At 40.9% G+C, this 15,721-nt stretch overlaps 1 protein-coding gene across 1 annotated transcript; it reads right to left on the reverse strand.

Annotated features, from left to right (window-relative positions):
* Nucleotides 1-1,178: 1,178 nt before the first annotated feature.
* On the reverse strand, nt 1,179-11,758 carry DDX20 (DEAD-box helicase 20). The gene is made up of 11 exons (XM_055584747.1): nt 11,319-11,758; nt 10,586-10,680; nt 9,766-9,934; nt 9,061-9,175; nt 8,796-8,938; nt 8,517-8,655; nt 8,360-8,418; nt 6,964-7,046; nt 6,533-6,638; nt 6,310-6,411; nt 1,179-2,709 (listed from the first exon to the last, which is right to left on the reverse strand). Exons 1-11 carry the CDS (start codon nt 11,617-11,619, stop codon nt 1,544-1,546), a joined length of 2,478 nt encoding a protein of 825 aa, XP_055440722.1. The 5' UTR covers nt 11,620-11,758; the 3' UTR covers nt 1,179-1,543.
* Nucleotides 11,759-15,721: the final 3,963 nt, after the last annotated feature.

Consider the following 15,721-nt stretch of genomic DNA (forward strand, 5'->3'; position numbering starts at 1 on the left):
CCTAAAAGAGAATCCAATTAATTTCAAGACTAATGGGTATCCTAATTTCTAATTAAGATACATAAGTATCCTAATTAAAATCCCCTAGCAATGATAAACTGTGAACTTGGCTGTACTGTGGGGGAAAAGGGTAGGAAAAAAAAAAAAAAAAAGAGCTAAGCTCAATTATGTAACGACAGGATCTTAAACGTGTAATTAAAGTCATCTTAATGACATGCTGGACCTAATTATGGATTTGCTATTTACAGTGTTAATTCACTCTAACTTGGTAATACATGTACAGTACTGGTATGTATAAGTAAAGCCTACCACTGCCCAACCCAAAATGACAGGAATCTAAGTTAAACCATTAGGGCTGTGTTATGTGAGTGCTGGACAGTTAATGACAATGGCTGCAGATGTTGGCTGACAGCCCTGGGGGAAAATGTTAATACTGCCTAGACAAGTATGTACACAGGAAAGGAGAGCTTCCCTTTTAAAAAGTAAATACATACCTCTATTCATAGGTGGTTCTCTCACTACAAATCCCTTTCACAGAAAGGATTTGGAACCAAACACGAATTCATAAAAGGGATGCTATAAAGAAATTAAAGAATATGTAACTTCTAATTACATTTTTCTAAATCATAATTTATAGACACAGAATTTCAGAAAAATGCTAGAAACTTCCCTTAGCCTACTAACTAGCAGAATAAGGTAGCTATTAATCTGGGTCCCAGAGATGGGCTTCAAAAGGTCTATGAACCCTTTGAAAAAAAATTCTTGTTTACAGAATGAGAAATTTTCTGGGACAAATCTATAGCTTTCATCAGATTCATAAAAGGATCCAAAAATCAACAAAGATGAAGAGCTGCTCCTTTTCCTAAGAAACAAAAGACAGCCACTGATCCTTAGCTATTTAATGTGTATCAAAAACACAGACAGCTTCCATAATCTTAAAAATAAGACATCATCATCAAAAGACGAACAATAAACATGTCACCACACTTGGCTGAGTTTCTTTTTTTACTGGAAGCAAATAGCATCAAATCAAGGACCTTGGGAAAGTCTAAATCAATGTTTATTCCCAAAAGGAGAAGCAGTTTTCTATCTACCATGCTACAAATTTCTGTAAGAAAACACCTCTATGGAAATGCAGCCCAAGACTTCTGGAAAGAACTCCACAACATAAACTAGCATTACCTTTCAAATCTCAAGGTTTTTATTTCTTTTAAAGTAAGCAGTGGTATGTCTTTTTCAGTGTTTCTTTTCAGAACAGCTTATAGAAAATGGCACCCTGGGACCTTTAGCTTTACGTCCCCCAAATTTTCTTTCAAGAATCTAATCCAGGGAGTTTCTTTAAAAAGATCTTTAAAAAGATAATACACTTGACCTACATCAGGTTGATTTAGGTCAAAACAACCTGAAAAATAGATATGTCCCAGCAGAAAGCCTCAAGACTTCTCCAGTTCCTCAAAAAATGCCACTATAGACCACTCCCCGATAGGTCAAGGAGGACGGCAATCACTTGATATGCCCAGATGGTGTGAGGGACAGCCTACTGTCACTGGGTGCTGCGCATCATTTCTTGTAGATAAACGGTATTCATCTGATAGGCTGCCATCCAACTTGGATGCCTCTGAGCATTCCAATAATACGACTGAGAAGCAGCAGCATAGTATTCCTGCCATGCCCTGTAGTAAGCTCTCCAGTACTCCTCATAGTCCTGATATGTATCAGAAAAACTTGGATGTGTTCTCCTATGGCAGTCATACCAACCATCTTCCTGGGGTTCTGTCTGCAATCGATAGGAAGATCGCCTGGGAAGGTTTCTCCGGCTCTGCTTAGCTCTCTGGTTATGGTTAGCGCCCTCCTTATGCCTTGTCTTTACTTGGATTTCAGTTGATTCTTGATACTCTACTAGGCTAGGGGTGTCATTTCCATTCAGAGGCTGTTCCAAAGAGATAAGGCCATCCATAGGAATAGATTCTGAGTCTTTCAGCTGAGTATCAGAAGAAACTTCCAAATACGACTTATTTCCTTTGCTCTGGGAAGAAGTCCTTGAGCTGTAAGAATCACTGTCACTCTCGGAGTCTCCAGATTGGCTGCTACTTGCCAATATCTGCACTCTCTCTTCAGTAATTCTATTTTTCACAAAACCATTTTGAGGATTCACAGACTGCTCCCCAGGACCTGTGTAGTGTCTGATGATTTCCACAGGTTTCTCTAAACCCTCTTTAATATAGTGTTCATAATCCTCCACCAATTCTGCAAAAGTCAAAATACACGGCAAATGGGTTTTAAAGGAAGACAGACAAGGAATTTTGGGGAGTGACACAGAAGCTTCTTTGACTTGGTGCTGACTGTTAGTAGGGTTTTCAACAGAGGTCTGAACAGAATTCTTCATTTGCTCTTCCAGTTGTACTGCACAGCCCAGTTCTTTTGGTGATATGGCTTTTTCTACGATTCCACACTCTGAATGGCTTTTCACAGGAAGTTTTTGTTTGGTATTACTTTTTGATTTCACTGATACTGTAGATATAGAAGTATTCCTAGATGAAGCCATGTGTTTACCATGAGCTTTCTGAGTTTGAAAGGTTCTCTCTATTTTTTGAATATGCTTTTTTAGAGGCTGGGTAGGTACACTTGCTAAACCATATGTATGCACGGCAGCTTCAACCTCCATATCCCAATCCAAACATTCTTCCATCAGACCAGGAGGAATAGGATCTACATAAAAGGAATTTAAAAAGTATTAAATTCTCAAGTTGCTTTAGACCAGCATTTTCTGAATGGTTTAATAAAGCTTTCCATGGTCAAAAGGGTTAAGAAACAAAATACACTAACAATATACTAAGAAGCTTAATATATTAGTATTTTAAAAAACCTAAGTAATCCTCACAGGAAAGAATTTTGGTGATAAATATACAAGACCATCCCATACTCATTAGCAGTATCACCCTCTAACTTCTCAGTGAAAAGAGCTGATTCTAGGAGTAAGGTGCCTCTGTAGCAGTTCTCCTACCCCTCGTCATCTCCCTCTCACCAACTCCTGCCTGTGATCTCACTACTCATAGCAGCAGAACAAAGGTATTAGAAAACAGACCATGCTCCCTAAAGCTTACCAACTGGGAAATATTACAACCGCAACTCTGCACCCAAGTAAATCTGCCACCCTATATTATATTCTACCAGGGAAAAATCAACGCCCTCAATGGTGGAGGGAAAAAACCTCCACAGGGAAAAAAGACAGATAGATGACTGTGAAAAGATCTGTGATATCAATGGCACTTGTAAATCTAAAAAAAATGTACTGGCTCCAACCCTCTGAATTTCCTCTTCCAGCCAGGTTTGACAATTTGCTTCTACCTGCACTCAGGTCTTTCCAAAGTGTGACCAATTTTCATCTTAGAGCAAGTACACAGAGCCTCAGCTTTACAAAGAGCTCACCTGTCACTGCTGGTGCTGTTCCACGTATGTGTACCCACTACTCATTCCCTCAGATCTGGATTCTTCAGCTGGGGCTCTTGATTCTTCATTGAATAGAAACTCTGACTAAACTCAGATTCCTGCTAAGATGATATCCCTTGCTTGCAGAGATCTATCATTCAGGTCAATTTCCCTCCTAATCCTGCTCCTGGATACTCACCTGAACAGTCTGTGGTCACACAAGTGTCTAGTCCAATACAGATCTAACACCATGAGTATCATTTTCTCACAATTTCGGGGCTCTGTTAACACTTCATAAAGATCCAAATACATGTCATTTTCCAGTAACCAAAGACAACTTTTTTTATCACTAGATGTTATGATACTGAATCCTACCACAAGGCCTACCCCTCATATGTCAATTTTCAATTTTTTTCTGTATTTATAATTACAAAGATTATCAACACTTATAGAGAGAATTAACAAAATATAGTCTCAGAGAACCTAAAGACCATCTACTCTAAAAACAAATACTTTGTAAACCCGGACATAAGCTTAGAGTAATTTTAAAAATCTGTAAAAAGATCATAAAATGAATTATCACAAAGCCAGAACTACTAAAATTCACAGTACTCCTAGACCTGTGCTTAATCTAGCTTTGTAAAAATCACTAAAGGAGTGAAATATATTGGTAAATATTCACTGCCATATTTATTCAATAACATATCCCATTTTCTAGAAGATCATGTATATACATGTTTATATAACTATACAATATCTATATACATGTCTAGATATGTATCTAGATAATGTATGGAGGAGGAGGAGACGACAGAGGATGAGATGGTTGGATGGCATCACTGACGCATTGGACATGAGTTTGAGTAGGCTCCGGGAGTTGGTGATGGACAGGGAAGCCTGGCGTGCTGCAATCCATGGGATCACAGAGTCGGACAGAACTGAGAGACTGAACTGATTGATGTGTGTATGTGTGTGTGTGTGTGTGTACACCTGCCTTTATATATATATATTTATGACCTGTCTCTTGGGAAATCTGTATGCAGGTCAGGAAGCAACAGTTAGAACTGGACATGGAACAACAGACTGGTTCCAAATAGCAAAACGAGTATGTCAAGGCTGTATATTGTCACCCTGCTTATTTAACTTACATGCAGAGTACATCATGAGAAACACTGGGCTGGATGAGGCACAAGCTGGAATCAAGACTGTCAGGAGAAATATCAATAACCTCAGATATGCAGATGACACCACCCTTATGGCGGAAAGCAAAGAGGAACTGAAGAGCCTTTGATGAAAGTGAAAGAGGAGAGTGAAAAAGTTGGCTTAAAGCTCAACATTCAGAAAACAAAGATCATGGCATCTGGTCCCATCACTTCATGGGAAATAGATGGGGGAACAGTGGAAACAGTGGCTGACTTTATTTTGGGGGGCTCCAAAATCACTGTGGATGGCGACTGCAGCCATGAAATTAAAAGATGCTTGCTCCTTGGAAGAAAAGCTATAACCAGCCTAGACAGCATATTTAAAAGCAGTGGCATTACTTTGACAACAAAGGTCCATCTAGTCAAGGCTATAGTTTTTCCAGTAGTCATGTATGGATGTGAGAGTTGAACTATAAAGAAGGCTGAGCGCCAAAGAATTGATGCTTTTGAACTGTGATGTTGGAGAAGACTCTTGACAGTCCCTTGGACAGCAAGGAGATCCTAAAGGAAAGCAGTCCTGCATATTCATTTGAAGGATTGATGTTGAAGCTGAAACTCCAATACTTTGCCCACCTGATGCAAAGAACTGACTCATCTGAAGACCCTGCTGCTGGGAAAGATTGAAGGCGGGAGGAAAAGGGGATGACAGAGGATGAGATGGCTGGATGACTTCACCGACTCAATGGACATGAGTCTGAGTAAACTCCAGGAGCTGGTGATGGACAGGGAGGTCTGGTGTGCTGCAGTCCATGGGGTCATAAAGAGCCGAACACGACTGAGCGACTGAACTGAACTGAACACACTAACATGCATACATTAACATATACAGTTGACCTTTGAATAACACAGGTTTGAACTGAGGGTTTGAAGGTCCAGTCATACACAGACTTCTTCCAGTATGTTTGACAGTACTACACAGTCTGCTGCTGGCCGAATCAGTGAATGTGGAAATGCAGATATGGAGGGCTGACTCTGAGTTATACAGGGACTTATGCTGCGCAGAGGCTCGGCACCTCAAACTTCCATGTTATTCAAGGGTCAGCTGTACAGCATATAAATCATATTTCCACACAAGAGTTTAGGGCTTTTAAAAAAGTTTTCTAAAAATCAGTAGTAGTTTCAAAACATGCATTGTTTCCAAGATGGCACTTTTAGAAAGCAGCTTGATAAATGATTCATTAAAATCAAAAGAAAATACTTAAACATTTTCAGAATAGTGTTCAAATTAAAGATACTTCCTCATAATAACAAAGGAGAACATGAGAAGAATTATCTTCACCGCAACATAAAAGGTAAGATACATCCTTGATATAAAAGAAAAAAATCAAATTTGAAGGCTATAAACTATAGAGTTAATACAACAGAAATATATTTTTCACTTTTCATGTGAAAAATATATTGTTAGCTTACAATTTTCTCCCTGCTACTTATTAACTTTAAGACCTTAGGCAAATAGTTAACCTCTCTCTGTCTCAATATCCTCTTCTACAAAAGGTAGATAATAATAGCACGTAACTCAAAGGATTGTGGTGAGCATTAAATGAGTTAACATACATAAATACTTATAAATACTTAGAACATTACACATCATAAATACTCTATGTTTGCTATTATTTTTATTAGGCCTATCATCATTACCATTATTATTTCAACAGCAAATGAAACAGATAAAATATACCTGGTAAAGGCAGAAGATTGATAGTACATTTCTGGGCAATTTTCATCATCATGTTTTCTTCTTCTCCCCTGCAGCAGTAGGTCACTGTCAGTCCTAAAGTACCTAAAGCACCGAAGGAATGTTAAGTAGTAAGTCAGTTTTCATATAAATGACATTCCAAGTCCACTTGCCACAGTACAGCTTCCTCCCCTTAAAGAAAGCATCCCAACTTTTTTCTTTTTACCAAAACGGCCAGCTCTGCCAATTCGATGCATATATGTCTCGCAGTCCAATGGTACATCCAGGTTCACAACTAGGTTCACCTTCTCAGCATCAATGCCACGGGAAGTCTTGAAGAAAAGAATAATTGCTTGTTTGCAGTAACTACTGCATGGACACACTATTATTCTAGTGTAACCAAGAGCCAAATTAAGAACAGGAGGATATTTAGGAGCAAAGGAAAATTTGTTTCTAATGAATAACTGCCTTCAAGAATAAAGATTAAAAACACAAAAGACAGTTTTAGGAAAACATATTCCCCAGCACTGGAAATATGATTATCTTCTGGTATTCCTGTCAGATACACCCACCTAAAATAATAGTTGAAATCTGTACATTTGATAACAGAACATATATCCAGATGGATTAGTCACCCAAACTGAACAGGAAATTTACCAAATCTGTGGAAATGAGGACTCTGCAATGAAACTGCTTCAGTTTAGCCATAGCATCAAGACGCCGATTCTGATTCATGTTGCCTAAAAAGATCCAGAAATAAAGTCACATAAAACAAGCTAATATACATTTATCAAATCCACAAAAAGCAGAAATAGTAATACCCAGTCTTAACAGTTAAAAAATATAACAACCAAAGTTAATTCTGTCATTATATGGAAATCTAGGTTATGACCTAAAGTCAGAATCTTTTAAAATATAGTTAGGCAATCAACTCAAAACTCATTTTTAATTTTTTTCTTATTTTTATTTTTTGGCCTAGCTGCAGTATGTGGGGATCTTAGTTCTCCAACCAGAGATTAAACTCATGCCTCCCTGCAGTGGGAACACAGAGTCTTAACCACTGGACCACCAGGGAAGTCCCTAAAAATTCATTTTTAAATGGTGACTTAGGCTATGCCTGCAGATATAACATTATATCTAAAAGTTACATATAAGGTTTAACAATTCTTAGCAAAATAAAATTGCTTTAATCAGCTGCTTATCAATTTGGTATTGAAGTGTGATCTACAGTCGAAATATTGGTCCATGAGATATATCATTACCAAACAAGCCTATACTAACAGGTTAAAAACTAAGCTGAGATAGCAACCAAAACTCTAGAAAGGCTCTCACTGATCAAAAATTCCTTTAAATCTTCCATTCCTAGGTTAGCAGTAATAATTCAGCTTTGTGTCAAAAATCAATCCGTTCTGAGTCTTCCTTGGTAGTAGCTCAGTGATAAAGAATCTGCCTGCCAATACAGGAGACATGGATTCAATCCCTGGTTTGGAAAGATCCTTCATGCTGTGGAGCAACTAAACCCATGCATCACAACTACTGAACCTGTGAGCCCAGGAGCTGCAACTACTGAAGCCTGCGAGCCTAGAGTCCATGCTCCACAACAAGAGAAGCCACTGCAATGAAAAGCCCAATCGCTGACGCTAGAGAAAAAGCCTTCACAGCAATGAAGACCCACCACAGTCATAAATAAATAAATGAATATCAATCAGTTTTGCCTTCCAAGAGACCATAAAAGTCAATTTAGTCAGCAATTCTTAGCAATTTTAACATGATTATCTTAAGACAAAAAAAAGACTTTGTTTTTATAAAATCAGTTATTTGTGGATACAACTCAAGTTTTCTACTATATTATAAACCATGTTACTTCTTAAAAAAACAAGGATATTGGTATAACCAAATCTCAGTAAAAAATAAACCTGAAATTCCTTTTACTCTAAAGACTCAGTATAACCCCACATTAACAAGTCAACTCATAAAGTGGTATCTCTCCTGACTTGGGAGAAGCTTCAAGTCAGGATACTCAACAAAGATTAAAGTTAAGAGATGAAGTTACCTGAAATGTACTCGGCAGGAAAGCCTTTAGAAGAAAGGATATCAGCCAAGTGTTGTGCTCTATGAAAAATAACACAGAGGGTTATAATTTTACAAATATTGCCCACACCTATCTTTGTATTTCATAAGTTCCCCAGATGACTTTTAAGGTACAGTACCTGCTGTGTAAGTTAGAAAAGACTAAGGCTTGATTAAATGGAATTTTGCTGAACAGTTCCTGTAAATGTTGAGTCTTTTCCTCAAAAATCTTATGGGCCAAAGGGTATGAATTGACAATCTTATAATACTGCTTCAAACCTATAAAGAAGAGTCTTCTGTTAAAACAAACCTATTTGCTAAATAAAGCAAATATGAAAGCAATAGACAACTAAACGAAAGAAAGCTCCAGAATATCATGAACAAACCCAGTAAGTAACAAATCCAATATCTATACACACCTATTAGACTCGGATCACTGGAATTCAGTCTTACAAAAGTGGGCTCCCTCATGTACTTTGTCAAAGCATTAGCCAAAAATTCAGGGTAAGTAGCTGACACTGCCAACATCTGTTTACTTGCAGGCAAGGAAGAATAAATCCAACTGCAAAATAAAAGAAAAACACACACTCTGAAAACTATTCAGATGGTAATCACCACTTAGAAAAGCCAAAAACAGATACTTTGGAGCACCATTTTAATAGTCAAGTTACTTATTTTTCTTACTTTATTTGCTCTTGGAAGCTGCCTTCTTCTAAGAGCTTATCTGCTTCATCAAGAATAAAGAGACGTATACTGCCTGGATTCAAGTAGTCAAGTTCTATCAGTTGTTTAATTCTGCCTAAATTCCAGAAAACAAAACAAATTCAAATATTCACAATGCACCAACTTGTGGAAATTTCAGCCAATTCTGTTACTCTACTTAACAGGTGGAACTGCTGATCTGAGCCAACCCTCACTATTCTCTATTTACACACTAAACCACAAATTAGAAATCTTGAGTTCTGATCTTGCCTAAATCTGTTATTTTTCCCTCACATTTCATCACCAATATGTATGGAAAATAAACACTATTCCATTAAGAGCTGTAAAGCACTGAATGCTAGATTGTGATTCTGAGTGATTCATGACTGAAAGACAATACGGAAGCAAAGAATAATCCCAATCCATGGCTTAGAAGGGCTTCCTGAAAGTCATCTCAATACTCTTCTTTTCAAAGGCCTATCCCATACTTAAACATCCTTAGGAATGGAGATTTTATAAATTCTGTTGGTAATCCAGTCATGTGTTTATACCTCACTAATCTAATGTTCTTCATCTTTAATACTCAAAATAATTACCATACTTATCAAAGACTGCCATATTCTTATTGTTATATAAAAGTGCTCAGTTACTTAAAAGCCTAGTAATTAAAAGGTGCTGATATCTTACCAGGAGAACCAACAGCAATATGACACTTTTTAAGTCTGGTTTTGTCTTGGGATAATGGAGTCCCTCCAATAAACACATGACACTCTAACCCTTCCATTTTTATTCCAATGGCTGTGATAACAGAATGTATCTGTACAGCAATTTCTCTTGTAGGAGCCAAGATCAATATCTAAAAACAAAACATAAAATATACCTTTAACAAGTCAGCAGAATAAATATATAAGGCAGGACTCAAAAAGATATCCCCAGTGCCTGGCGTAATTGTTTATAGATAACATGGGCAAATCATATTATCTTTAACATATCTTTGTTGAAGAAATGATCCCCAAACCCAAATCTCCTGTTAATTTGGGTAAGGCCATCTTAGACATACTCTGAGAGAATCTAGAAAATGGGAGCTCAGTATAATACAGTCACTGTTAAGAACCACCTAGTTACCGACAACAGCCAATTACCTCATTACCACAAATCAGGCAAAATGCTAAACCTCACCATAATCTGGTTAGCAAATAAAAGCATAAAAAAAAAATCCCTATTTGTATTCTCAAGAAATGACAAAATTGATACACATGGCAGACTTGTTTTATTTAACATGTAGTAATAACAGAAATCTCTAAACTTCTATTTGGGCACTATCCCATCCATACCTCCACCACTCAATAGCCTCAATGTCTACTTTCCCCTTATACTTGTCATCTATGCCTCAATGGAATCATTCACCAACTTCACTTCTATCTCTGAGGAGCCACTGGTATTTCATCTGACGTGTAGTAAAATCCACATAACATACCCTCCTTTGGGTCATCTGAGCTAAACTCACCTGGGTACTTAGGTTCTCAAGAACAAGAGAGTCCAAAGCAATGGTGGAGAAGACACAGGTTTTTCCAGTTCCAGACTTAGCCTGAACAATTAAATCTGAGAAGAAAAGAAAGTTAGCTAGGACTGAAGAAACTTAGGTACCAATCCCAGAACTAGAAGGGTCTCCAGAGATCACATCGTTGGCACTTTGATTTTTACCCTTAACTCTTAAAAAAGCATGAAGCCATATCCAGAAACAGGCCTCCTCCCTGAACCCCTACCGTTTCTTTTCTTCTTTAGGCTTAAGAACCAGAAGTTTGAAGTATGAAATAAAGTATCAGTAGGGTCACATTCCCTCCAAAGGCTCTATGGTTATCAATATAATTCTTCCCTGTCTCTTCCAGCTTCTGATGGCTCTGATATTTCTTGGCGCGAAGCTGTGTAACTCCAATCTCCGGCCTTAGTCACTGGATTTAGGGCCTACCCTAATCCAGGATGATCTCATCCGAGATCCTTACTACTGTTTACTTTTCTCAAACATAGAACCACTTGTCAGAATGGAATGGACCTTAAATATCTCCAAATTCAGTACTGCGCCTCCGTTTGACAGTGTAGGAAATAGAGGCACGCGGAATGCGGTGTCGTGCCCCTGCAGGCAGCCGCCCTGGGCCCTTCCCGGCCTTCGCCATGGCTCGACCGCCCCCCGCATCCCGCACCTTCGGCCCTCCTGGCCCCTCTAGTGCCCCCTCCCTCACCGAGTCCACATCGCCCCAGAGGGATGGCCTTCAGCTGCACGGGCGACGGCCGCTCGAAGCCAACCGCCCGCAGGCCCTCCAGCACCGGGCGCGACAGCAGCAGCGACTCGAAGTCTGCCGGCTCCGCCAGCAGCACGTCCCCAGTGCGGGTCCGCGGGCCGCTGATGTCGTGAGCCGTCCGCAGGGTCCGCACCGGCCGGGAGGCTGGCTCCGGGGCCGAGAACTGCGTGGCCACACGCTCCGCCGGCATAGCGGTCTCCACGGTCTCTAAGGCAGCTGGGGCTTCAAACGCCGCCGCCATGGTAGCCGCGCCGCCGGATCTCGCGGTACTTGGGGCGAGGCTGGGAGCCTGAGAGCGAGAAGAGGAAAAACTTTATTGGCACTCTTCCCGCGAAGACACTGACACGCCAGGCCTCGAAAAGGAGGGGAAGTTGAAGGCTTAGCAACACTCAGAAACAGCTACAACAACAAAAAATGTGACCAGAGGATGGCGGGAAAAGGGAGGAGAGGAAAACAGAGGCTACCAGCGTATCGCCGCCTGCGACCTGTAGAGGGCGCCGGCCGCTAGCGATGGGAGCACCGCCCCGCCCCGCCCGAAGGCCCTCTGTGGGCGGGTCCGCCCCGGCCAGCGCCCAGAGTTGGCTGCCTCACAAAGCTGTCTTTGTGATGCGGCCTGTGCGTCAAGCTCCCCGCCTCCGGGCCGTGACTCCGCGGTCGCCCCCTCCCGATCCCCACCCTGTCCCGCCCCAACTCGCTGCCTTGTCCTGCGCTCTCGGAGAGCGTCCGGACTACAGCGAGACGATTGACCACGTTGCGTAGTATATGTCTGTGTGGTTTCGTCTTTGTGTCCCCAACCCCTAGCACAGTACCTGGCACACGGTTAGCCCTGATGAAAGAAATCGGATAGGAACCAGCAACTGCACGGACAGCTCCCACATTCGTATCTCCACCTCCGACCTCTGAACTCCACACTTGTACCTCCATCTCCCGTCTCAACACCTCCACTTCGATGTCTAACAGCTCAAATTTAACGTTTTCTGTGCGTTGCTCCTATCCCTCCCCAGCACCATCTCAAGAACAACTTTAGGTCTCAGCTCAAATATCACCTTTTCAAAGAAGACTTTCCTGAACACCCTGAGATAGCTCCCTCATCCTGGCAGCTCCCCAGCTTTTCTCATCACTCTATTCCCATGTTCTGGTTCATTTTTCTTCATGATACTTATCACTAGCTGAAATCCTGTTTATTGTCTGTCTCCCCGACTCTATGAGGACAGAGATCTAATCTCTCTTGTTCTCTTCAATATCCCTTGTTGGAAAAAAGCAATCTGACCCAGAGTAAGTGCTCAATATTTATTGAACAAATGAGTTCCTATAACGAAGTCTGAATCATAACTCCCAATGTAAGTGTTTCTGGAACCTAATCTTACAATTCCAAATCTAAAGATAATCCTGCATCTAACCCCAACTTTTGCCTTTGTCCTGATATCATAATTCTGGTCATTATCTCTCACCAGTTTACACTTCCCTTCTCTCTCTCTCTCTCTCTCTCTCTCACACACACACACACACACACACAGTGATGATTCCGATTCCAAAAGAGGTAGGAGGACTTTGGCTTGGTAATCTCATTGGGAAGGGGTCCTCAGATGCATTTTTCTTAGAAATTTATAAAACGCTAACAAAGTATCAACTGTTCCTATGAAAGAAGGGGGCCTTGGGAGTGAGCAGTAAATGTTTCAGACTTCCTCCTAGTACCCTACCTCTTTCATTCACCTAATCCTTGAATCCCAAACCTCGGAATTATTCTTGACTGCACCCTGCGCTATACCTCCCCTTTCTTTTTTTCTTCTTTTTTTTTCTTGACCACATGGTGCAATGTTCGGGATCAACCAGGGAGTGAACCCCTTGAATACTAGGCCAGCAGTGAAAGTGGCGAATCCTAACCCCTGGACTGCCAGGGAAGTCCCTCCCCTTTCTAACAGTTACAAGGGCAGGTAATTTTGCCTCTGAATATCTCATCCATATCTCTTCTCCAGTCTCCATAGCTCTGTCCTATTTTAGGTCCCTTTATCATCCTAACTACTTCAACAGCCTCCTGAATGGTGCCCTTGCTCAGAGTTTCTTCTCTCTCCCAGCCACCTACCCCACAGGCACTGGAGTGACCTTTCTTAAGTAGATATATTAGGTTGTTTGGGTCCAGCTTCTGATCCTACACCTTTTGACCACCTTTTTTATTTCCCATCCCAGGGTCCCACTTCTCACTATAAGTGATTCCAGTCTAGTTCTTACCTTGTTCTGTTTACTTATTTACGTATCTGTCCTTCACACTAAATAAACTATGAGTTTCTCAAGGATGGAAATTTTCTTACCCTAGGCTGTCCAATCCAGCACCAGGCCCTTGGTGGACCTAATAAACATTGAATGACAGACCTTTTCCTGCTCAAAAATCTAAGCTGAATTTTCATGCTCAGCAGCAGCTGTGTAGAACTCACACCAATCACCAATGAAGAACTTAGCTCTCATCCCAAAAGAAATACAAAGACTATTTTTCCAGAAAAGAAAATTTATAGTTTTATAGGCATTCTGTCATTACATTTGTTGTTTACAAAGTCTTATGGACACAAATATTGCAGTTATATTACTAGGCATAAATTATATTGCTATGCTGCTGCTGCTGCTGCTAAGTCGCTTCAGTCGCGTCCGACTCTGTGCGACCCCATAGACGGCAGCCCACCAGGCTCCCCCGTCCCTGGGATTCTCCAGGCAAAAACACTGGAGTGGGTTGCCATTTCCTTCTCCAATGCAAGAAAGTGAAAAGTGAAAGGGAAGTCGCTCAGTCGTGTCTGACTCTTCGTGACCCCATAGACTGCAGCCTACCAGGCTCCTCTGCCCATGGGATTTTCCAGGCAAGAGTACTGGAGTGGGATGCCATTGCCAACAAATCAGTACATTTTTTTCTTCAGTAGTTAAAAAATTGGAAGAATGCTGTTGTTCATAATGTTTAGTGCCATAAAAATAAAACACAAAGGTAAGAGACCATTTAATAATCAGGAGGTATGAGAGTAACATACACAGAAAAAAGTTGGACTGTTGTCTACCTCCTGGCCTCTCCCAGGATAAAATCACAATGGGACCCCAGCCTCCTTTTATGCAGTTTTGTCTACCTGGAAAGTCTTTCCTTATGTTATATACCTGGAAGCTAGTGGAGGGATAGATTTCTGTGAACTGAAGAAGTGGGAGTAAGATATCGACTCAGAATGGATTTTGAGGTTCAAACAGTCCTAGACAATCATATCACAGTGGAAGTTTCTGCACCCAGAGGAAAGGTAAATAATGTAAATAAAGACAGGAGTGTAAAGTGGCCCACCTGGGTGTGAGGATCCATGGGACTATGTGGGAAAAAAAAGGAAGGAACTAAGTTTTTTTTTAATAGCACTTATTTATTGATTTATTATTTTTTGTTCCGTGGGTTCTTTGTGAGAGGGGGTTTCTCTAGCTGCGGTGCACAGGTTTCTCGTTGCTGTGGCTTCTCTCATTGCAGAGCACAGGCTCTAGGGCGCACAGTACTGGCAGCACAGGGGATCGGTAGTAGCAACTGTAGAGCACAGGCTCAACAGTTGTGGCACAAGGGCTTAGTTGCTCCACAGCCTGCGGAATGTTCCCGGGCCAGAGATTGAATCTGCGTCACCTGCACTGGCAGGCAGATTGCTCTCTACTGTACCACCAGGGAAGTCCTTAGATTTATTTTTAATTGGAGGATAATTGCTTTACAGTGTTGTGTTGGCTTCTGCCATACAACAGTGTGAATCAGCCATAAGCATACATATATCCCCTCCCTCTTGAACCTCCCTCCCACCCCTCTACCCCATTCCATCCCTCTAGGCCATCACAGAGCACTGGGCTGAGCTCCCTTGTTACACAGCAACTTCCCACTAACTATTTTACACACAGTAATGTGTATATTTCAAGAACTAAGATTTTTATAGCCACTTTTTCTCATTTGATCCTCAGAGCAACAAAGGGTAGGCAACCTTATTATTTGCATTCAATCTGCAAACATCTCTATTCATTCTTGCAACAGAAATCTAAAGGCCTAAATCTAACGGCTGATTTGTAAATCAGCCAAATGCTGGAGATACAAAGATGGGACAAAATAAACAGAGCACTTGCCCTCAAGCAGAAAGATACGTGCAAACAGACAGCACTGACCAAGGAGGAAATGTACAAGTAGCACAGGGTGCTGTACAATTATATGCAGCACTGACATTTTTCAGAGCCTTAGCTGCTCAAAGTGTGGCTGTCATGTGGGAGACAGTGAGAACTTCTGAGAAATGGAGAAAAACAGCTTTTGGTATTCAGAGACCAGCAGCTTTTTTCTCTATGAGCTTCTCTCCCCACCTCAA

The sequence above is a fragment of the Bubalus kerabau genome, chromosome 6 (assembly GCF_029407905.1).
Source record: "Bubalus kerabau isolate K-KA32 ecotype Philippines breed swamp buffalo chromosome 6, PCC_UOA_SB_1v2, whole genome shotgun sequence".
In the NCBI taxonomy this organism is placed as follows: Eukaryota; Metazoa; Chordata; class Mammalia; order Artiodactyla; family Bovidae; genus Bubalus; species Bubalus kerabau.

What these genes read in the sequence shown, in the direction of transcription:
- DDX20 (XM_055584747.1), bottom strand. Translation starts at nt 11,619, where the DNA reads ATGGCGGCGGCGTTTGAAGCCCCAGCTGCCTTAGAGACCGTGGAGACC. An exon ending in TTGAGAACCTAAGTACCCAG is followed by an intron (nt 9,935 to 10,585) that starts GTGAGTTTAGCT and finishes TTTTGTTTTTAG; the next exon opens with ATATTGATCTTGGCTCCTAC. An exon ending in CAGTGATCCGAGTCTAATAG is followed by an intron (nt 8,656 to 8,795) that starts GTGTGTATAGAT and finishes TCTTCTTTATAG; the next exon opens with GTTTGAAGCAGTATTATAAG.